Consider the following 25,070-nt stretch of genomic DNA (forward strand, 5'->3'; position numbering starts at 1 on the left):
GGGTTGCCCCACCAGCTTGCTTGCATTGCACAGAGAAGCAGATAAGCATAGTAATGACATCACTGAGTCTAAAATAAGGTATATTATGTAAATGTAAAGTTTTTATTTAAAAATATAATTAACACATTGATGAAGGATGGGGCTGAAACCAAGAAAGGCAAACTTTTAGCAGATTAAACTTCAGCTTTAAAGAAGCATAGCTCACTTTGCTCATGTTCAACACAAACATAGGGGGCTGTTTGTGCTGGATTCAAATGATTAATGTGAGCTTGGAGGTCTGATTAGACATTCTAAGGATTCAGGGGCAATAACAGAAAATGCTCTAAGCTACAAAGCACAGCTACCATGTTAAAACTATTTGCTTGATGTATGGCACCTATTTCCTTCCTGTGCAAAATGAAACCTGGTATTTTTGTATACCAGGGAAGGAGAAAAACTTTGGATATTGCTTATCTGGCTTCTATTTATCAAGTGGTGAGAAAATTCTGCAGGCAGGGTAAAGGCTTGTCAATTGCACAGATATCTTGTTAGCCTTGCTGTAAAAAAATATCTTTATAGTGGAAAAACATCTGGTAAAACACAGAGTACTGGAGGTGTACAGCAATTTCTGTCTCTCTAGATCCTCTATGCCTTTCCATTTGTCCGGTCATAGTTTTTTTGGGTTAAAGTTATTTTCTATGCTGTAGAAATTCTGATGATACTTTGACTCTGTTTATAGCATACATTAAAATACTGTTAGCATCACACATATTAAATCTCTGCGATATAAAAGACACATATTAATACAGTACTGTATTTATTAATACTTCATTAAATGCATTTTTTAAACAACTCTGAAGTTTGGTGGATGTGCTAAACAATCAGATAAGGCAGAAGCTGATATTAATATGTATGTATGACCTAATCTAAATATGAATAGTATCAAGTCACCCAAGACTGATCCCAGTTTTCAAACCCCATCTTTGTGTCTTTGACTAGCTTATGACATGCCCTTAAATATATATTTGCTGTGTTTGCCATTTTTATTATGCAGATCATCATGCCAATTTGTGGAAAAGTATCAGGTTTACTTGAAAGTCTACCCCTCAATTTTGTTGTTTATACTTACCTTCCACAAGTGACAAGTGAATAAAAGAATGTAAGCTTTCGGTTTGTTTGGTTGGAGATTACAAAAGGATAAGTACCATGCCTCCAAGCACTCGAGCCTGGTAGAGAGCCCCTCAGGTATCCAATATCTCACTGTGGGAGGAGGAGGAAGTGAAGAAAGGTAAGTACTGGGAGCATGGGATCATGCTATTAAGTGAACCTGTTACTTTCTCCAAAATGGGCAAAGATTGGGCGAATTAAATAAAAAAAACTTCTAGTGCCAAGTAAAAGAAAACACTAAATAGAGCAAATTAGAGCAGGGAAGCTTTGGGATACTCTGATATTTATTGCACAAAATATATGAAACTCTCCCTCTATTCTGTCTTCAGGGACACCCCCCCCCCCCCATTTTGCAGGGATTAAAGACACAGGCACTTCTGGGACTTCCAGAAGGGCAAATCCCTCTTTATCTGCAATAACACAGTTACAGAAGGGGTTAAACAGCAGACAGTCACTAGGATCCCACTTTCAGGCCTCTACTCATTGTGTCTCTAGATACCTCCTGTCCAGTATTGGCTAGACACTGTACCATCAATCTCCAAGCCGGTTCGTCAGTGCACCCCGTTTACTTGACTCAGAATGCTTTCAGGAAAAATAGGCAGCCCCAGCTCCCACTGAGCTGGGACTTTGGTGAGCTCTCTGCAGGCTTCAGCTAATCTGTCTAGAAGGGCAGTGGCCCTTCAGGCTTGGACCTCCACCTCCAGGACAAGAACCCTGCTGCTCCAGGCTTCAGACTGTTTATGGGCTCTCTCTCCACCTTCTGGGCACACCTTCCCAGGGATTGGCTAGAATCCCATAAATATTCAAGCCTAGTGTTTGCCTCTTCCAGCTCATTACGTTCTAGAACCTACTAGAAGGCAGTGGGAAGTAGTTGAGCCTGCAGCCAGTGAGACACAGAGCAGCCAAAACTAATCACACACTGCTCTGCTGTTTACAGAGAATCCAAAAAAGACTCAATTTACCTTAACCCCTAGACGCCGAGCGCACGCAAATATGCTGCATCTCGGCATCTGGGAATTGACACCGATTGGCCGCATATTTGCATTCCATTAGAAAATACATATGTGCTGAGAGCACGTGCCCCGCGCGCTCCCAGCATATATGTCTGTGGCTCACGGAAAGGTCCCAATCTCCCCTTGCGCTCAGGACCTTTTCTGATCATGTGACTGCCGTGACAGCAAATCACGGCGGTCACATGACCCTAAAACCCTGACCGCCTCCCAGCTTCTGAAACTCTTAAAGGGCTGGGAGGCGCCAGCGCAAGGGGGTTAACAACTCTAGCAATCTAATCTACAAGGGCTCTACAAAAGGGTCTGCTAACATAGGCGCTATTCTGCCCCTAACCTCATCTAGATTCAGTTGAAGTAAGTGAAGCAGGGTTCCTTAATGCTGCTTCTTCAGTTTATTGACGCCCTAAACACCTGTGTGTACACTGATATGACTCAACAATGCTGTTTGAAAGTGAATCCATTAACCACTTGCTGACCACAGTATATTGGCGTGATGGCTACAGCATGGGTGGCCAGTTCTGGGAGGGTGTCTATTGACATCCTCCCAGCACCTGGTGCTATCTGTGATCGCTGTGTCCTTTGGACATAGCTGATCATAATCCACGGTAAAGGGCCAATCACAGCATCTGTTTACCACATAATCAGCTATGTCCAATCACAGCTGATCACGATGTAAACACACTTGCTGGTTATTGGCAGCACTTTCCTCACGCTGTCACAACCGGCAAGCCAGAAAGTGTGAAAGAAGACATCTACACTGATAACCAGGGCACTGATTATCAGTTACCTGATTATCAGTGCAGCCCCAACAGTGCCCATCATGCTAAACAGTTTCCATTAGTGCTGCCAATTAGTGCCCATGCCCATCAGTGCTGCAAAACAGTGCCCATCAGTTATGTCAGTCAATGCCACCTAGCAGTACCACCTATCAGTGCCATTCAGTGCTGCCTATCAGTGCCCTTCAGTGCTGCCTATAAGTTCCCTTCAGTGCTGCCTATTAGTGCCCTTCAGTGCTGCCTATTAGTGCACATCAGTGCTGATCATTGCTGCCTATCAGTGCCGCATATCAGTGCAGCCTCATCAGTGCTCATCAGTGCAGCCTATCAGTGCCCATCAATGCTACCTATCAGTGCCACCCCATCAATGCCCATCAGTGCAGCATATCAGTGCCCATCAGTGCAGCCTCATCAGTGAAGAAAAAAAATTACCTTTTGCAAAATTTATAATAGAAACTTAGAAAAATGTTTCTTATGTTCAAAATTGTTGATTTTTTTTCATTTGTTTAGTAAAACATAAAACTCCCATTGGTGATTAAATAGCACCAAAAGAAATCTCTATTTGTGTGAAAAAAAAATTATAAAAATGTCATATGGGTACAGTGTTGCATTTCACGCAATTGTCATTTAAAGTACGACAGCTCTGAAAGCTGAAAATTGGCCTGGGCAGGAAGAGGGTAAAAGTGCCCGGTAGGTAAGTGGTTAAAGGCACCCCCATGGCGGGAGCTCTGTCCATCAAGTACACTTCAGGGTTTAGAGCCCTGAAGTAGTGCAGCTCTGTAAAGCTTAACACATGCAAGTATGTAGAGCATTAATGTATGTTCATGTATGTTTGTGCTTAAATCTGAAAAATCTGGACATTCATACCAATGCCAAAATTTTCAACTGTGCAGGTAACAATAGAAATAGCTTTTCCATCCCATTCCATTCAGTATCTGATAAATGTAAGTCAAACAAGAAATCTTCTATCACTTTATATGCAACCTAATTGTCTAAATTTACCTAATCTGCAAGATAAACCAGGCTACATATTGCTAGCTTAACAAACAGTCCAGGCAGCTAGTGAAAGCACTAATACAGTTCATATTACTGTGTACTGTGCTAAAAGTCAGAAGGCTTGTTCAGTTACTTTGAATGTGAGTTCTCTGTACGGCGGCACAAAAAAAAACCCCACAGCACATCTCTTTTCAGGATCAGCAAGAGGACAGCCTGTCTATTTCCCAAAACCTGTGTTGTATTCAGTAAATTAGATTTTTTGTATGTGAGAGGCAGCAAGGGCAGTCTTCCAGCATCGCCAGCAGGTATGTTCCAGGATCACTAGATTACAGACAAAATGGATAGACCACTGCAAGCACAGCAGTGTCTAGCTGGAAGCTTACAGTAACTACTCAACAGGTAGGCCGTGCTCCCTGTATGCACATGAAGGTTTCATTTTCAGTTTTGCATTGAATGTACAGTTAGGTCCATATGTATTTGGACACAGGCACAATTTTAGATTTTTTCAGGTATTTACCAAAACATATTCAAGCTATAGTTATATAATGGATATGGGCTGAAAGTGCACACTCTCATGTTTAATTTCAGGGTATGTACATCCAAATTGGAGGAAGGGTTTAGGAATTACAGCTCTTAAGAGTAGTCACCTCCCCTTTTTCAGGGGACCAAAAGTAATTGTACGATTGAATCAAAAGCTGTTTCATGGCCAGGTGTGGGTTACTCCTTCATTATTTCTTCATCAGTTAAGCAGGTAAAAGATCTGGAGTTGATTCTAAGTGTGGTATTTGCATTTGGAATCTATTGCTGTGAGCCTACATCATGCATTCAAAGGAGCTGTCCATGCAAGTGAAACAGGTCATTGTAAGGCTTCAAAAACAAAACAAATCCATTAGAGAGATAGCAGCAACATTAGGAGTGGCCAAATCAACAGTCTGGTACATTCTGAGGAAAGAAGAAATCACTGGTGAGCTCAGCAACATAAAAAGGCATGGATGTCCACAGAAGACAACAGTGGTGGATGATCACAGGATCCTCTCTATGGTAAAGAAAAACCCATTCACAACATCCAGACAAGTGGACACTCCCCAGGAGGTGGGCGTATCATTGTCAAAGTCTGCAATCAAGAGAAGACTTCACGAGAGCAAATACAAAGGGTTCACCACAAGGTGCAAACCATTCATAAGCTTGAAGGATAAAAAAGCCAGATTAGACTTTGCCAAAAACATCGAAAAAAAAGCCAGACCAGTTCTGGAAAAACATTCTTTGGATGGATGAATCTAAGAGTAATCTGTAACTAAGAGTAATCTGTGTGGATAAGGCTTGGAACAGCTCATGACCCAAAGCACACAACGTCATCTGTAAAACATGGTGGAGGCAGTGTGATGGCATTGGCATGCATGGCTTCCAGTGGCACTGGGTCATTGGTGTTTATTGATGTGACAGAAGACAGAAGCAGCCGTATGAATTCTGCAGTGTTTACAGATATACTGTCAGCCCAGATTCAGCCAAATGCAGCAAAGTTGATTAGACGGCGCTTCACAATACACATGGACAATGATCCAAAACACACCGCAAAAGCAACCCAGGAGCCTTTGAAGGAAAAGAAGTGAAATATTCTGCAATCGCCAAGTCAATCAACTGATCTTAACCCCATTGAGCATGCATTTCACTTGCTGAAGGCAAAACTAAAGGCAGAAAGACCCACAAAGAACAACTGAAGACAGCTGCAGTTAGATCCTGGCAAAGCATCAGAAAGGAGGAAACCCAGTCTTTGGTAATGTCCGTGGGTTCCAGACTTTAGGCAGTCACTGCCAGTAATATTAAAAATGAACATTTTATTGATGATTAAATTCAATTGTCCAATTACTTTTGGTCCCCTGAAAAAGGGGATGGCTACTCTTAAGAGCTGTAATTCCTAAACCCTTACTCCAATTTGGATGTACATACGCTCAAATTAAACCTGAGAGTGCACTTTCATCCCATATCCATTACATAACTATAGCTTGAATATGTTTTGGTAAATACCTAAAAAAATCTAAAATTGTACCCGTGTCCAAATATATATGGACCTAACTGTACCTTTAAAGGTGCTTACACATAGGCAAGCATTGTTCTGTTATAGCTAAGGCCTCAGGAATTTCCCCTCTTTAAGACTAATTGCAAGTTCTTGTAAAGCTTGTATGTTCCACTTCTGCATTGAGCAGTTAGCACTGTAATTTTGAGCAGATTGTGCACTTTGACAGCAGTTTATCACCCGTGAATGACCTTATACACTATGAACCAGCCATTGCAGGTGACACTTATATATGTTGCATTGGGATTGATTTACTAAAGGAGTAGAGCATGTTTACTTTGCAATATAAATTGTCACTTTGCAAGATACTTTTCATTATGAATTTTCACCTTGCAAGGTCATTTTCATTTAGCTTAGTGGTGAAAATTCACTTTACACAGAATAGCCATTCACATGTGAGTGAAAAAAAAAGAAAACAATTTTATTTTTGCTAGCATGTGATTGGATGATAGCAGCCAGCAGAGCTTCACCTCATTCAATAAACTAAGTGACAATCCCCCCCCCCCCGCAAAGTGAATAGCCTGTACTTCTTTTAGTAAATCAACTGCACAATTTGTGAACATTGTGTGGCCAGCACAAATATGCAGCTAATTAATCTGGTCACATATATATGTATAGAAGGAGAGCATTGTCAGAACTTTCTCTCCTGTCTCTCCATATAACCTTTATCATTTTTCAAGGTTCTGTAGGTGTAAAACGACTTATAATAATGATTTGACTAATATGATTTTTGATGTGTAACTTTAATGCCTAACCTTATCACAACTGCAGGGCATTTCATGAGTGCTCAGCTGTAGAGAGCAATGATTTATAGGGATAATAGGAGAAAAAATGCAATCCTGGAAGGAACCTTAAACAAATGGCAAAAGAGGAGCTTATTTTTCTTTTTTTCAGAAAGTGATGTGCAGTCTTTTATGAGCACTTTCCTGCTCTGCTCCTACCTCAAACTTATTGTGACATGATTATGGGCAGATGCAAGACCCATTAAAACAGATTACAGCTGGGTGCCAGCATGCTTGAGATATGACAAGGTTCATTTTTCTTCTTTTCTGTTTCGGGTGAAGAATTCGATCCAACAAGAAGATGTTGTTATTAGTCGGAGGACTGCCTCCTGGACCAGACAGATTGCCCAGCAACTTGGTTCAATACTATGATGATGAAAAGAAGACATGGAAAATACTCACAAGTAAGTAAAACAGCAATTAGTCCACATCTCTTTTTTTGTGTGGTTAACAATTTTCTTGCCATTAAAGAAGAACTCCACTATACACTTACTAGTAACATAACCGTTGAAAAAACAGCAACAATTTCTGTATAAAACACAACATGTTTAGATAGGGACAACAATAAAAACCTGACAGGGGTTCTAATCCTTTCTTCCTCTCGCTCAAAAATAAAATAGAAAACACTTTGGTTTCACATTATCTATCTATCTATCTATCTATCTATCTATCTATCTATTGCATATATTACATTCAAAAAGAGAGAATATTATATATTATTCTGTACTGACAGTGGAATTGAATGCTTTCCCTGTTTCCCTGTCTTCTTAGCAAGTTTATTGTAAAAATCCTGTTGTTTACAGAGCTCAATAGCTGAATTTAAAATTTCCAAACATGAATGAATGAATTAGTGGAGCCATTCATTTCTTATTGGGTGGATCTGTGTAAGATTTCAATCAGGCAAAGTGAGCCTCAAGGCAAGCATCTACTGCTGTGCTGTGTTTATAGCTAACCCATAGTTCTTTGTGAATCCTTTTACCTGTATTAACTATTTATTTGTGAAAAAAAATGACTTACAAACTTTAAATAAAATTGACCCATACCCATTATAGTTTTACTTTAATTTTGTTAATTCTGATTGGCAGTTATGGATTAGCATTTGTCTCCCTGGACTGTTTTTTGTTGCACTTTTATTGCAGTTGCAGTTTTTTTTTTGTCTGTGCTTTATTGCAGTCAAAAGCAATCACAGAATAGAAAGTAACATAATGACATGGTACAATGCAAATACGATCCCAAAGGATACTGGCAACAGAAAACAGAGCAGTCCAGCAGTCAGCACAGTAGTAGTCGATAACACAATTCCAGCTTCCTGGACTGTTTAGTAAATTAGTTCTGTGGTGTTCCAAGTCATACATATATAGAAGCTAAATGACGACTTTTGTGTGCCCTTCCCCGTTTTAGGTATGCCATAGCTGAACAAGTCTGATTCAATAACAGAAAACTCCTAACAGGAACCAGTAGCATTTTTCTTTGTGTGCTTAATGTGTTGGCCATTGTTATTCATTTGTGGGGCATGACTGCCCCCAGAATGGCTTCCACTGGTTTCCAATGATCCTACAGAAAGGGAAAATAAATGAATTCTGCTTGTCTAGATACATGTGCATAAAAGCAACTCTCCCAACCTCGGGAAATAAAAAATAATTAGTGGGGTATGCATGAAAATACAAATCAGTATAAACAATAATAAATAATAATAAAATAAAAAAATAAAAATCCTTCTTTCATATACACCAACAATGCATGTTGACATATACAGCCCAACACTTGCAAATTATGCCACCAAAAAGAGCATGGAAGTGCTAATTATCACACAGATATTTTTTTAGCAAATTGGTAAAATCTCTAGGATTTTCTAGCAATTGTTTTTCTTCTTTATATAAAAGGAGCAAATTTTTAAATATTCATGTGCCATAAAAGAGCATAGAGCATGAGAGTCAAAAATACATCGCTCTGTACAAGTATAGACAAGCAAAGGGAGATATCTCAATGAAAGTCTTTCTTAGAGAGAGAACTGTATCATTGCAAGCAATCAAATCTTTTTTTTTACCTTGACTATTCTGAACTCATGTGAGCTAAACTCTTTTAGTCAATTAGGATATACATCATCTCCTTAATATTTGTATATATGAAATCAGTTGGTTATGTGTTTGATTATTTTTTATTTCAGGTGTGCGTAGTTCTTATCAATGTTTAATATTTATAGTTTGATTACTTGCCATTTGTGTATGTATTATAAAATGCACTTATTTTTAAGCTTTAATTTCAAAACAGTAACATCAAAAAATGTCTCAAGCCATGTCTCTCACTATACTTACCTTTAATTTGTTTGGAGTACATTTCATTTTCATATTCTCTTAGCCATGCTGCACCATTGACAGAAAAAAATGGCATTGCAAATCCTGCACCTGCATTGGAACCTGAAGAGTAATAGATCACTTCCATTAGGGATGAAATTATGGAAGCTGTCACTGCTGACTTGCTTTTGAAGGAGCTTGTTCCAGAGTTGTTATACACGTAAACAGTGACAACTCCCACATTTCTGTCTTAATAGATTGCCTATAGGTGTCTAACTGTAATACTGCAAGAGAAATAGTCTTTATATTCTGTTGTCTTATGATTTCTAGATTAATTATTGCCTGCAAAAGTATATCTATACTAAAGTGAAAAAGGGAGCTCTGATTGTGGAACTATATTGTCATTTGACATCCAAGAAATAATTCTGTGTGTATGAAACTTAAAAACAGTTATGTAATATACATTGTAATCAAGAATTTGGGTGTTTTTTGTATAACTGCAAAGTTACAGTAAACTCTTCAGGGTCAGAAATATGAAGTGAAGTAATAGAAAAGTAGATTGACTTGTTTACTCAAAGTATTTATCCCCACTACTGAAGAAATGTCATTTGATGGAGTGTATGTGTTGATGACTCAAGTTTACCCAAATTTAAAAAGACACAAAGGAAATTTAGCAAACAAATTTAACAAACAAATTAACCTTGTTCTGGCTTTCATAAATGTTCTAGTCCTCACTAAAATGTATTCTATATTACATGGATCACCAAATTGTTTTCCTGAGAGGAGATATTTTGATAACCAAATATTCTTTTATGGTGGTAAAACCCTATTGAAATAATGTAAAACACTGCACCTGTCAAGCTCCCTATGATCATCTTCCACTTATTTAGAATTACAAGGAAGTAAGAACATCAACAAAATACATTTATATACTGTTTTCATTTGTGTAGTATATTATCAGGGGTTAATGATGGTTTTATAATGAGCCATTAATAAGACCCGGCTATTTGATTAATGAAAATGAGGCAGCTGTCACACTGTTGGCTGGATCCTGTACATAAAGCATGAGGGTAAAGTGGAAAAGAACACCAAGAAGCCAAAACTGTTTTAAGTAACACACGGGACCAATACCTTGAAATATATTTTTACATGTCCAGGGTGTCATGAACTGAGAATGAATGGGGTCCATCTGCTAATTGTAAATGCCAATAAATCAATTTTGGCTTCTGATAAATGGCACAGGAGCATCAAAGCAACATTTTTGCATCACAGGCATTAATTTGACACAGATTCTTATATTTATTGACAGTAATAAACATAACCCTGAAACCACATCCTTACTCTACATCTACACCAAAGGAAGTACTGGGCTGGGGTTCGGGGGGTGGGGGCATTTTCCTCCCAGGCCGCTGCAGAAAATATATTTTGGGCTTTTTCCCTGATTGAAGATACTTTCCCATTTTGATCTCCATTAGAGCAGGACCTGAAGTCAGTGACAACTAGCTGAGCATTATATAGCTATCTGCTAATTATTCAGACCTAGGATAGCACCAATTTCCTTTGTGGATCTGAAATGCTATGTGACCAAATATAGAGAGATGCAAAGGAGGTCAGTGGTAGAAGAATGCAAAAACATAAAATGTGTTGGGCTTATCTCATCCATCTATCTTATTCCTCTTGGGACCTTAATGCAGTCAAACATTTTTCCAACACTTGCCCTGGTATATAACCAATTCTAAAATTGGCACCCCTTTGGCAGGCTAACATATACTATAGTGCCAAACGTATTGGGACACCCCTCCAAATCATTGGATTCATGTATTCCAATCACCTCCATGGCTACAGGTGTATAAAATCAAGCACCCAGGGATACAGACCTCTACAAACATTTGTGAAAGTATGGGTCGCTCTCAGGAGCTCATTGAATTCAAGCGTGGTACTATGATAGGTTGCCACCTGCGCAATAAGTCCATCCATGAAATTTTCTTGCTACTAAATATTCCACGGTCATCTGTTAGTGGTAATATAACAAAGTGGAAGCAACTGGGAACAACAGCAACTCAGCCACGAAGTGGTAGGCCACGTAAAATGACAGAGTGGGGTCAGCACATGCTGGCATGCACACAGTGCGCAGAAGTCGCCAACTGTCTGCAGAGTCAATAGCTAAAGACCTGAAAACTTTGTGTGGCCTTCAGATTAGCACCAAGCCTTACATCATGAAGTGCAAGGCACAATGTCGGATGCAATGGTGTAAAGCACGCCACCACTGAACTCTAGAGCAGTGGAGACATGTTCTCTGGAGTGACAAATCATGCTTCTCTGTCTGCCAATTTGATGGATGTGTCTGGGCTTGGCGGTTGCCAGGAGAATGATACTTGCCTGACTGCATTGTTCCAAGTGTAAAGTTCGGTGGAGGGGGGATTATGGGGTGGGGTTGTTTTTCAGGGGTTGGGCTTGGCCCCTTAGTTGCAGTAAAGGGAACTCTTAAGTTGTCAGCATACCAAGACATTTTGGACAATTTTATGCTCCCAACTTAGTGGGAAGAGTTTGGGGATGGCCCCTTAGTGTTCCAACATGACTGCACACCAGTGCATAAAGCAAGGTCCATAAAGACATGGATGAGTGAGTTTGAGGTGAAGGAACTTGACTGGCCTTCACAGAGTCCTGACCTCAACCTTTGGGATGAATTAGAGTGGAGACTGCAAGCCAAGCCTTCTCGTCCATCAGTGCCTGACCTCACAAATGCGCTCCTTGAAGAATGGTCAAACATTCCCATAGACACACTCCTAAACCTCATGGACAGCCTTCTCAGAAGAGTTGAAGTTGTTTTTGCTGCAAAGGGTGGGCCAACTCAATATTGAACCCTGCAGACTAAGACTAGGATGCCATTAAAGTTCTTGTGCGTGTAAAGGCAGGAATCCCAATACTTTTGGCAATATTGTGTATGTGCATATTAGTTTACAATAGAATTTCTTCAATGATAAGTCCTTCCAAAATACGTCCCAACATGTTTCAATTACTTTTTCTTCCTCAGGGGGCAGCATATAAGGCATAAAGAGAATATCACATGAAAATGAATGAGAGCTCTTTAAAACCATGTATCATTACCTCAGACCTATGGATCACTATCAGCTTGGGGGTTCACATTTCAGGGTACACGAGGGATCGCACTGACTCTCCGTTACCAAGTGTGGAGGAACCAATAAGTAGGACAAGATCACGTAATGCAAATATATTATAATCAGGTGATAGAGTACGTGGGATAAATCTCTAATCCATAAATTTATGCCAAGCTTAGATTCCCACAGCTTATAAAAACAACTTGTATGAACCACCATAAAAAATGTATCATAATCAGATGATACGGTCCTTGAAAGAGATTGTCAAAAAGAATGCTAGATTCAGATTCCCAAGGCTTACAAACAAAACTCACATTGATCACAATTCAGTACAGCCCAACTAGATGTGTGTAACCTCCAGCCACAGACTTGGCCAAGCCCTACCACTGCCACGCATGGCACCATGGTCTCTGTGCCTCATGTGGAGTTTGAGTATTGACCCATCCAATGGAATGAACAGGGACTGCTCCTCACAAAATTTGATGCCCTAATACAGGACACAAAGCAACTGACTCTGATATTGTGCAGAAATATCTGTACTAAATAGAACTGATCCAAAAAGGGAAGTTATACATAAAATGGTAGAAACATATGTGATATGAGAATTAATGCAATTCACTCTTCTTTTTATGACAAGCAATTATAATAGTGAAGCTAAAGGTTGTGTTAGACAGTGTAATATAACAACATCTCATATCTCTAGTCAGCTTGGCCATGGTCTACTGAATAATGAGCAGCCAATGTCCCCTGACTACACACATGGATGGAGAAAAACCACAGACATTTAGTAGCTTTAAAATTAGGTGTTACTGGGACCTCGGGGACAGTGGGCACACTGACCAAACACTTTTAGCAGTGGCTATGTAACATGCTTTATTTTCCTCTCACATTCCCAGGGGATTAAACTTCAGTAACAAGTGCTTGTTTTATCCTGCTTTACGTCAAAAGATGTCATCTCTGAAACACCCAAAGTCTGCACAATCACTGACCTGGAAACCGAGAATATACATAAACTATGCTGCATGGATAACACACATATTAAGAGCCTGATTTACCCATGTCACTGCCAGCAAGTGTGAAGCTATGTTCAATCTGCTTCTCTGCCAAAATAATGCTGGTTTCCTTGTACATCTCTATACATGTCCTTTTGAACATAGAACAATTTGGTGGATGATCTATGGGATACAACTAGATTTGGTTAATATATTAACAGATAATAAGTGGAAAATACTATATTCTAAACAATTATCAGCAAACTGTAAAAATGCATTCTATGAAGAAATCCAGAACAAATTCTCCGATTCCACAAGGTACACATTAATTGCAATGGGGCTGTTTTACTAAAAATTGGAGGATGCTCACTTATAAAAGGGACTGTTCAAATAGCTTACTGTAACCCTGTCACCACATGGTCACTTCAGGTTACCTGTAAAAGAAGACAGAATACCCGTACTTACCTTCCAGTGGCCCATGTATTGAAAAGCCATCACATCTCCTCACCTCAGCCACTGCAAGTATTCTGCACTTTAGGCTGTGTAGAATACTTGCTCCCCTCCTGACTGCTATGTATCCTCCCTCATTCAGCAGTAAACTATTGGCAGTAGCTTTTTAATACAAAGGACTCTGGAAAGGTTGGTATATTCCCTCTTCCTTTGCAGGTGATATATTGACTAAAACAAGCCTTATGTGACATGGTCCCTTTAATAAAAAAATTACGTGGATACATTTGAACCAATCAATCATGTACTAGCAAAAATTATTTTCTTTATTTCCCGCTCACATGATTGGGTATTCAAAGTGAACCTTATTCACTACACCTTATTTACTAACATTCACTTTGCAAAGTGAACAGTTTCCATTTTTTTTAGCTAATCCACGCCATTGTTTTAATAATATTAACTGGAATTAAAAGAAGTACAATTTGTTACCCTTTGAAACAATAACATACATTTAAAATCTTACAGAATTGATTTTAACTTTGTTTTTAATCTAATAACTGCTGTGGCTATTTACACCATAGATGTGCATGTGTGCATTAGTACCCATTTATACATACTGTATATCTACATGCTTCTATTGTTTTGCACAATAAGTAAAAATATGAATAGTTTAAATTATACCTTACATCGGTATATTTTTACATGCCCTTATTACTTTCCCAGATTACAAGTACAGGCATACTTTTACAGCGGCATATGAAAGTTGCCAACCTTCAGATAAGTAAAATAAAATAAATTATTGTGAAATATAAATATACATCTAATTGTGAACATCATGGAAGAAAGCAATATTTCAAATATAGTTATTTTTAGGTAAAATTATACAACTGGTTAATAATTAAAACTAAAATTGAAATAAAAATATTTTGTTTCCCTTACTATTTAAGAATTAATAAACTCTCTAGAGCTTGTTAAATTTACCCTTGGCATTTGTTTTAATTATTCCATAATTTTTCCCTTTCCGGGTGATGGTATAAAACCAATTTGTAGTAGAAAAGCACAGAATAGAGAAGACAAAAGATTGGCAAAATGTAGTGTTTCATCCTCTTTTAAATAATAGGGTTTCTTAAAAAGGGCTAAAGCCTGCTTCAAAACTGCAATTGTGTAGTAAAATACATATTTGGAAGAGGACAAAAAAGAACATAATTTATTCCAAAGATGTATATAAAGTGTGTAGACTCACACAAGCTAGGCCACAAAACCAGGTCTTTGCCTAGGCACATTGTCACCCTCTCAGGCTGCAGGCCAAAGGGGTTTCAATAGGAAGAAACACTCCTCCTTAGGCAGGAGTCTCAGGGGAAAACAGATTTGCCAATAGCACTCTCTGAATATTTATACCGTCTCCCAGCATTCACCACTGGCAAGGAAACTCCTGCTGGTTGGCTAAGGAGAGATACATATTTGTAACTCTGGTAAGTGTGGCTAAAGGCAACAGTACCACCTGCTGACAGGAGCACACATATGGTAACCAGAGAAATCTAAGAAAGCTGAACTATAAATTCAGGTATGCTGACTACAGTTTAGCACCACTACATTTGGATAGGCACTCCTGCTTATGGCAGGATAGCTACACATTTAAAGCGAAAGACTTTTAAAACATGGAAAATTGACTAACTGAAAAAATCATGGGTTAGGATAGAGTATAATTTTGCTAAGAAATTTCGAAAATTCAAGTGACAAGTGCTTTTGTGGCACTTGTAGCACTGTATGAAGCCCTACATTGGCCACTGTGCATGCAGTAATGCACAGCATGCAGTTTGCGGTAACATTGTCAATATTATGGTTCGAAAAAACAAAAGTGGAAAATGTATTTGCAAATCCTCCTGTCTTCAGTAATGACTCACTGAGGAATCACATTAGTTGCCAAGTGGTACCACATAATAGCCATAAGTTGAGTAATGGGGTATTGAACTAATATACTTTTTAACCAGAGCAGCTTGTTACCAGACTTTGTATATCCAGATTTCCACTTACTATGTCACCAAACCCATGCAAATGTGTGGGAAGAAATATTTGTGCTATGCAGGATGTTCATATTGTATTTTGGTCTTGAAATAGGAATATGTATTGCTTAAAATGATTTCCGTTTTTTAAATTTAAAACCCTTTTGTGTTTAGTACATGTGAAAAGAGATTATCTTTCTGTAGAGCAGAATTGAGAGGAATGCAGAAATCCTATTTACGTTCTAGTAGCAAGGTGCCATTGTGTGTCATCAGTAATTGGCAGGTTCAAATCAGAGGTTTTGGTGAATTCTATTTAAAAAAGAATCCCAGGTATGGATATTTTTACATTGTTAGATTGCTCCAGCTTGGACCAATCTAACTATGTATATTCCATACTAGTGGGATCCATGTAGAAGCTGGAGCAGTGGCTCACCAGCTTCCAGGTCCGTGCCAAGCAGCTGTTCTGCTTCATTCTGAACACAGGAGGTCACCTGCTTGGCAAAGGTACTATTCAGAATTTGCTTTGCATTTCCTGAGTGATTGTAAAGTATTCTCTGACAAGGTGGAGAGGTGGGGTGGTTGCTATAGCAATGAATGGAGCCACTGGGGCCAATGTTGGTAGTAGCATCCCAGAAAGACACATACTGTATGTGGAATGATAATAAGGAGCAATAGAGGATCCAAAGTTTTCATAGCACAGGGGACTTCGGCAAAGAATGTTATCACTAGAAACTGAGACTTGAAAATAGGACTAGAGAGTTCTAAACTCTATCTTTGTTTTAAGGTAGTTCCACCCTTTGTGCCATATCCTCAGTCAGCATGATATGGACTGTTTCTTTACATTTATAGATAAAGAAGTTAGCTAGCACTGTTTATCACTCGAATAAAGCTGTTAATTGTTCTGGAAGTGAAGGAGTCAAATGATATCCAACCTTCATACAAAATGTATTTTTGCATCGAAGAATATGTCAATGTCTTCTGCAAACTTAATGTGCAGTATAGGTCAACAGATCTCCTTTTTTTCTAAAACCTCTGTATCAAGCAGAAAATTCTCATAATATTACATCATTACATCCAGTGACAGCGGTTACTTCCCTCCCAGCCCTGGCTGGCTGCACAAAATAACTAATACACCACTGTAGGAGTTGTTCTGGATATGGAGTATCAGGAGGAAAATAGATAATGTTATTTGTAGAGCCAGGCTGTATAAAATACATTTCTCTCACAATTTTAATGTCTCTGTTTGAACAAATGACATAATAGTTAAAATCCACGCTATCCATTTTTTTAGAAAGCAGTATAAAAAATGTCTTTGAAAAATGAAAATTGCATTAATGAAGAGAGGTGGGTACATGATCATAAACATAATTGCAATATCAGTTTATAGGAAGAGCTATACAGTCTTCAGTGTTTTTGTACACATACAGTACTAAGAAAACAGTGTACATTGAATTATACATTAGCATTTTCTGTAATCAATGGGACTAAGAGAATATTAGAATGTGGTGACTGTTTTTTCAAGGATTAGTGGTAACAACATTAAAGCAGCCACATATTCATAACGTTTTGGGGGAATACTCCCTCCATTATCTGAAAATTAAATGAGCAGTTTATACAAACTCTACACTACATAATTTGGAGACATCTTGCCATTTGTGGTAAGTCCATATGGGGTCTTTGAGTATAGTTACTTTTCTTTCTTTAAATTCTTTATTTAAAGTGATAATAAAAGATTACATTTTTTTTAAAGAAACAAACTTGTCATACTTACCTACTCTGTGCCCGTGGCTCCTGCTGCTGTCTCTGAGATAATGAAGAGGGAGAGAGCAGAGAGTACCCAGGGGGTGCCGTGGTTGGGATTCAAACCACCAACCCTAGTGCTGCAAGTGAAATTGCTGACGTGCAAACCACTTAGCCACTGTGCTGCTAATACACAGAATGCAGTAAGGTAAAAAAAACTTTAGGTTGAGCCTAAGAAATATTGAACAAGCGAATGACAAATTTTCCAAACAGCATAACTTTTACATGCAGTTCAGTGGAATTTAGGGTTGTTCTAGTGAACCACCCTTTAGGTGGTAGCCAAGTGTATGAGAACAATTTGTTGTGGGTTTGTATATTTCCCCCTCCTGCTTGCTATTTTAGTTTTATGTTAGGTATGATCATTGATTCGGGTTTAATATTAATGGATAGGACAGGTATTATTAAAAAAGAAAAGTAGGGATAGGTCAGGCAATTAAGTCTTCCATCAGCTGGTTTCACTCATTATGGGGAACCATATATCTATAGTGAATTAGGTTGCTTCCACAGTGCTGGCACACACACCCTTGATGTATTTAGGTGGATCAGTGAGAAGTTTGTATAGATCTTTCTTGTGAAGTTATTTAGATGCAGGTATTGGAGCAGGTATGTTGCAGGTTGCATATCCAATTGCACATTCACAATTTTGTGAATAAATTCAGTAAATTTAAGTCAAAAGAATTTCAGTGTTGGACATTCCCAAACGGTATGCAACAGAGTGCCTGGATATTTGTGGTATCTCCAGTATCTCCAGCATGTGGTGGGGCTGGTGGGGAACCTTTTCTAAAGGACTGTAGGGACTCTGTAATATCTGGTTAAAACATTATACCCAGGCCTCTTGTAATTTATGGGAAATGGAATATTTATGAGAAAATTACAGTATATGGTAACATATTTTTTGGGATGAATGTGAGCCTTTGATTCGATTCCCATTGTTGTAGAGGGTAGAGGCTGGTCGGGGGGGTGGTTACGTTTTCATACTTTCAAGTCATGGAGACTGCACACTAGCCACAGTGTTGTGAGCGCTGACTGCACCACAGATGTGTCCTCTAGAGGATATGATTACCTAATAGAAGCTCCCTCTTCCTGCCCCCTAAGGAATAATGTCCTTACATAGTCATACTCGTATATACAGTAGATCAGTATTGGTGATTGGCTGGATCTGGCTCCATTGTGTTTGCAGACAACAACTTCATGTAGTCTAAACAGGAATGCTTTATTCTTTGTTTTTAAAAATATCAACTTTCACCAAAATTGCTTTTAGCTTGTTACAGCTAAATATTTATGACAACATTCTCCCCTGTCATATTGGTGACAGAAGTAGAGATTATGACTGGCATGTGTTTTATGCATCTTATTTTCCTTGTAACACACATCTCCATTCTGTGGAAAATGATAGTGGATTTTCTCTTAATATGCATTTTGATTTTTTTTTTGTAATTTGTGAATATTATCTTTATGTGACTTTCACGTCTTATATATAACTTTCATGTTTCATTATTGTATTACATATATCTACTATGTTTATATTCTTATATGTTAATATGATTTCCTTTCTAGTGGCTTGGAATATTAAAAAATGAAATAAATAGCATTTTTGGTTTGTGATGCTCAGATGCAGTGTAGTTCTGTTGTATGTTTAATATCAAAAAGAAATACTTAACAAAAAAATAAAATAGTAACTTTAAAAAATATATAATATAAATAATTAAAAAATATATAGTAATATAGATATATAGTCCATGGTGGATTGTTGCAGATTATTACTGACTCCACAGTAAACCAAGGTTTGTTAAATTAATTTTTTCTATGTGCAAACTTTTGTCTATCCTGGGTTTATTTACAACCATTACCTCTTCCTTAGCCAAATTTCCATTCGTTTTTACATTGAGTCCGGTAGCAAAAGTTCTTATGCATGAGTAGAGTGTATAGTATTATAAATATTATTGAGGTTATTTATGTAATTTGAGAAAGAAAAATGTCTAAAGAGCTTACATATAAATACTTTATTGTGTGATGCCCTTAGCGTATTTTTAAAGGGAACTTGAACTTTGCCCATGCAAGGCACTGCAATAGGATCATTTTAATGCTGACCCCCAAAGGAGTGTATTCCTTTTTTCCCTTTACTGACCCACCAGTTTAGGTTCTAAGTCACAACGTATACAAGGTTAAAGACTCTCTCTCTACTTTCTTGCGACAAAACTGGGTGCCTGAGCAGCTACTGTATTTGTCAAGAACCAGTGCTGTCACATAGGAGGAAGATGAGAAAGTCATATGCTCCCCCATACCCAGAAATGCTGATTATTTTTCTTCCCTCCTGATGGAGAGGAAGGGGAGTGAAGGCAAGGTGATATTGCAAAGGTCTGGGTGGGCAAATGCTGTAACATTGCTTGTATCATTTTGATGCATATTATCAAAAGTATACAGTCTTTTGAGATAGAGTCATATATAGAACAATAGAAAATGTGATATACTGTACCTCTGTAACATTGACGGAATTCAGCCATTCTCAACTAACAACACCACAAAACAACTTTTTCAGTCCCTGCTTATTTCCCACCTTGACCACTGCAACTCCCTTCTCACTGGCCTACCTTTACACAGGCAACCCCCCCACCTCCTTTCAATCATGAATGCTGCTGCTAGACTAATACACCTTACTAATCGATCCATGGCTGCTGCCCCTCTCTGCCAATCCCTTCACGGGCTTCCACTAGCCCAAAGCAAAAAATTGTAACTACTAACCACAATATATAAAGCTATCCACAACATTTGCTTCCAGCTACATCACCAGCCTCATCCCGACATACTGTCCAAATTCTCCAATCCACTCCTCCCAAGGACTCTTCCTCTAGCTCCCTCATTATCATCTCCCATGGTTGCCTACAGGACTTCTCCAGAACCTCTCCCATCATGTGGAACACCCTACCCAGTTATCACCTACCCTTTAAGCAATCTCTGAAAACTCATTTATTCAGGGAAATCTACCCCACCTCCACCCAGAAACTGTACTTTGGCCACCCCCATCGAAGCATCCCCCACAGCTCCTTTTTGTAACACTTCCCCCTTCCATTAGATTGCAAAGGCCCTCCAAATCCTTCTATATTGAACTGTATTGCAATTGTACTGTCTCCCTTTATATTGTAAAGTGCTGCACAAACTTTTGGTGCTATACAAATCCTGTTTTCGAATAACAACAACAATAATAATAATAATAACAATAATATAATGCAATTAATAAAAAAGTGCTAGTTCCCTCTTAAATCTGTAAATGTGTATGTTAATGTATGAGAACAAGTAAAGTATAGACTTGATTGACTTAATATAACTTGCATACTACTTGTAAAACCCCTATTGCTAAGTCAATGAAGTATCACTTTCACTTTCATTATATGTCTTTAATCAGAGCATGAATTCACACTAGACGTAGCGATACTTTATGCTTGATCTCACTTGTTTGTGCTAAAATCTTCTGACATGATTAATTCTTCTGTAATGCCTTTGTCTTGTTGTGGTTAATATGACAGTGTGAAAAGTCATAGATGTGTGCAGTCTTACCATTTGATTGAGCACTTATCTTATCACTATTTACACATGATTTCATTTACTAATGTCTGAATTTTAAAGCACATGGAAATGCCTAAATACTATTAGAAAATCATCAGACAAACTCAAGTACTGATTTTTGTTTTATCATTTAACCAGTTCAGTACTAAAAGCACCCCTGGCTGAGCTTGTGTTTTTGTTTTTTGTATTTATGTGCCCCATTAATGCTCATTAGACAACTAAAAGTTCATTAAGGGTCTCCAAAGCCATACATTTTCACTGAACCCTCAATATTAAAGGTCAATACCACAGGATCAATAAAAGCTGCCACAAAAAAAGCATTCCAAAAACAGGTTGCTGCACAGTAATTATCAAAAAAGTCTCTTTATGCAATTGCAACGAGCTTGCGTATTCAAAAATATAGATAATGCATCCTAGCTCATAAAAACACTTTAAACCCCACCCTGGGCTAAAACTATTTTACCACTCCCCCCCCCCCCCCCCACCTCTTTCCCATCCCATTAGGCATTTCTTTCCCTTTATGTTGTAATGCCAAATATATTCGCCTGCATTTCCCCTGAAGGTCCCTCACCACTTCCAGTTTCAGGGGGCAGGGGACTACAAACCCATCGATGTGAATGGAGCCCAGCATCATCAGTCCACAATCGTGTTACCTATAGGGCCACCCACAGCTATTCAACAAGAATCAACATAAATTTGAGCTGCGTATGGCCAGCTTAAGTCATATCATCAACTTCAAATGAGATCAGCCCCAACCAGGCATTTTAAAAGAAAAAAATATTTTCAGTACATGGCATGAATATATCTCATTTGTATTTCCAATTTGAAATGTAAAAAAGCTACATTTATAAGGAGTGTATGATTAAACAGTCACTTTGCATTTTGTATATTGAAAAATGAGTAACTGTTGTTTCTTATAAAAGAGGAAATATATAAATGCAAACTGAATACGACATATTAGGTGCATTAGGTAAAATGGTTATGCAAATAGACAAGTGCCAGTTTTGCCTTCAGCAGCTAAGAAGATGATCCCTTATAATGTAGCCTATGTTGGACAAATGACATGAGATAAGAAGCTCAGACTATTTTCTTTCCTTCAGTGTATATATATATGGTTCATACTATTTCCCTCCATGCATGTTGCATGTTGTGCTAGGACTTTGCATGACTGATAGTTACAAAAGGTTAATGTGAGTCCAGATTTCACTTTGTTTTACATATATTGGGTCTCTTGTACAGATAACCCAGGTCAACAAGCAAAATTGTAAAAAGTGGGCAAGGCCAGAAGGACACAATAAAAATAAAAATCATAAAGGAGGGAATGTAACATAGATCTGTTGTTGGTGCCTTAACAAGTTCATGTGTATTTTATGATTACTTTTCTGAAGGTTGTGGTTGGGGCCATCTTAATTCTGATACTCAGTTCCTCTTAGTTTTAAATATACAGTTTTTATGCACCCAGTATGTCTCCATGTCCAATCTCTAGATGCAAAACATATAAATTGCCATAAAAGAACTTTGAATATGAACATATAATTGAAAAATAACAATGGTCGGCAAGAGTCATAAGAGTACAATATTTGTAACAGGAAGAAAATAATAAAACCATACTTTGGCATTAGGAATTAAACAATGCTTTCACAATGTATACATATTTTTTTAACAGCTAAACATTTATGCTTTTATATATTTATAATATTTTTGATTTACTGAAAAGTAAGGGGGGATTAATAACCATCTTCAGGCTCCACATTGACCTTATTTCTTTTTTTTATTTCCTGTAACTTCTTTCACTGTCTGTTGTGAGGTTCAGCTCCGAGGATTATTTATGCATATTTTTATAACAGAAAGAAAAGAACTCAATTTTTTAGACTCTTGTACATCACTTGAGAGGACCTAATTTAGCTGTACTGTGCATTCAAAGGATGATCATACAGAACTGTTATATTCCCACTCAGTGATTAATGGTTCCAATAGTTCTCTTTTAGAATTGGCGATACGCTTTCTACTCTTGCATAACAGCAAAATGCCTTCCACCCATGGGTAATTACTCGTTTTTAATGTAATGTGTGCATGTAAGATTAAATATATAATACAAGTATTGACCGGACTGCAGGTTTGGAGACAAAAACAAACGGTTGAATATATGTTTGTCTGGAAAATATGGCATTGATTCAAACATGTTCAAGGTCAGAATTTATTTAAAGGGGACCTGTCAATGTAGAAATATGGAAGCTGCAATTGCAGACTTGCTGTTGAAAGTGCAGGCTCCAGAGTTGTCCTTATCCTTACACCTGTTAATGAGTCACAGACATAGAAAACGGGTGCAGATCAGCAATTCTGACCTCACTAGCTGCATAAGTTACTTGCTAAGTAGTGAGGCAAGGATGAAAATAACAGTCCGAGAGCTTGCACCTTTCAAGCACAAAAAAAATGTTAATTATTTACAGAAAATTTATATACAGTGGATATAAAAAGTTTACACACCCCTGTTAAAATGTCAGGTTTCTGTGATGTAAAAAAAATGAGACAAAGATAAATAATTTCAGAACTTTTTCCACCTTTAATGTGACCTATAAACTGTACAACTCAATTGAAAAACAAACTGAAATCTTTTTGGGGGGGAAGTAAACATAAAAAAACTAAAATAATGTGGTTGCATAAGTGTGCACACCCTCTTATAACTGGGGATGTAGCTGTGTTCAGAATTAAGCAATCACATTCAAAATCATGTTAAATAGGAATCAGTACATACCTGGCTGTGTGGTACATGTGACAGCAATCTCCTGTATTCCTCATATGTCTCTGCTATGGGGTAGAGTGGCAAGATGGAAGCCTTTTCTTATGAAGGAAAACATCCAAGTCTGGAAAAATTTTGCAAAAACACATCTGAAGTCTCCTAAATGCATGTGGGAAAATGTGTTATGGTCTGATGAAACCAAGGTTGAACTTTTTGGCCATAATTCCAAAAGATATGTTTGGCGCAAAAACAACACTGCACATTACCAAAAGAACACCATACCCACAGTGAAGCATGGTGGTGGCAGCATCATGCTTTGGGGCTATTTTTCTTCAGCTGGAAATGGGGCCTTAGTCAAGGAGTGTTGTTGCAAGGAAGAGTGGGCAAATATTGCCAAGTCAACATGTGTCATGCTAATAAACTCACACCCAAAAAGACTGAGTGCTGTAAAAAAATCAAAAGGTGCTTCAACAAAGTATTAGTTTAAGGGTGTGCACACTTATGCAACCATATTATTTTAGTTTTTTATTTTTACTTCCCTCCACCTAAAAGATTTCAGTTTGTTGTTCAATTGAGTTGTACAGTTTATAAGTTACATTAAAAGGTGGAAAAAGTTCTGAAATGATTTATCTTTGTCTCACTTTTTTACATCACAGAAATCTAACATTTTAACAGAGGTGTGTATACTTTTTATATCCATGGTATTATTCTCTTTTTTTTTTTTTAGAAAAAAATTTACATACATAGTTTTTTTCCTTTATTTCCACCCGGCAATCCTGCAAGTAACAGACTTCATGCCCTATGCTCTGCTCATCTCCATAACATAGGGATCTCTTCAGCAGAAGAGAAATACACAACTTGAGATTTCAGTGCACTAGAAACCTAAAGTTAAACGCTTACTAGATTTCTGGCAGTATCAGCATATATTTTCTGTACCTACCGTATTTTTAAAGAAACATATGCATTTATTGGGGAGATATACTGTATTTGTTTTTTTTCCTTACATACACTTTAAAGCCTCCCCAACACTTATCATGTTTAACACGTAAACCCTGCAAACTCATAACCCAACCCCTAAATTGAGACTTAATCCTTAACCCAACCTCCTAACACAAAACCTCTATAGTTTACCATACTTTCCTTGTCCTGTACCAAGAGCATGCAGATCCCTTGTTGAAATCATCACAGAGATCCAAGTACCAGGAAAAAACTGCTTGGCTAAAATGATGACATTTCACAAATATACTGACCATGCAGTGCTACAAAGCCACCCCTTCCAGAAAAGCCCCACTTTTTACATATTTTACAAATATGATGCAGCAACTAC

The 25,070-nt window shown here is 37.9% G+C and overlaps 1 protein-coding gene across 1 annotated transcript in view; it reads left to right on the forward strand.

The window, feature by feature from the left end:
• The window catches only part of KLHL14 (kelch like family member 14), a 129,382-nt gene that overhangs the window by 32,486 nt on the left and 71,826 nt on the right, over positions 1–25,070 (forward strand). Inside the window, exon 3 of the mRNA XM_089678353.1 lies at positions 7,067–7,188. Within this exon, the coding sequence (XP_089534479.1) occupies positions 7,067–7,188 (122 nt within the window). The remainder of the gene's footprint in view (positions 1–7,066; positions 7,189–25,070) is intronic.

Source organism: Staurois parvus, unplaced genomic scaffold, assembly GCF_062004578.1.
Source record: "Staurois parvus isolate SC_StPar_1 unplaced genomic scaffold, SC_StPar_1.0 ptg000203l, whole genome shotgun sequence".
In the NCBI taxonomy this organism is placed as follows: Eukaryota; Metazoa; Chordata; class Amphibia; order Anura; family Ranidae; genus Staurois; species Staurois parvus.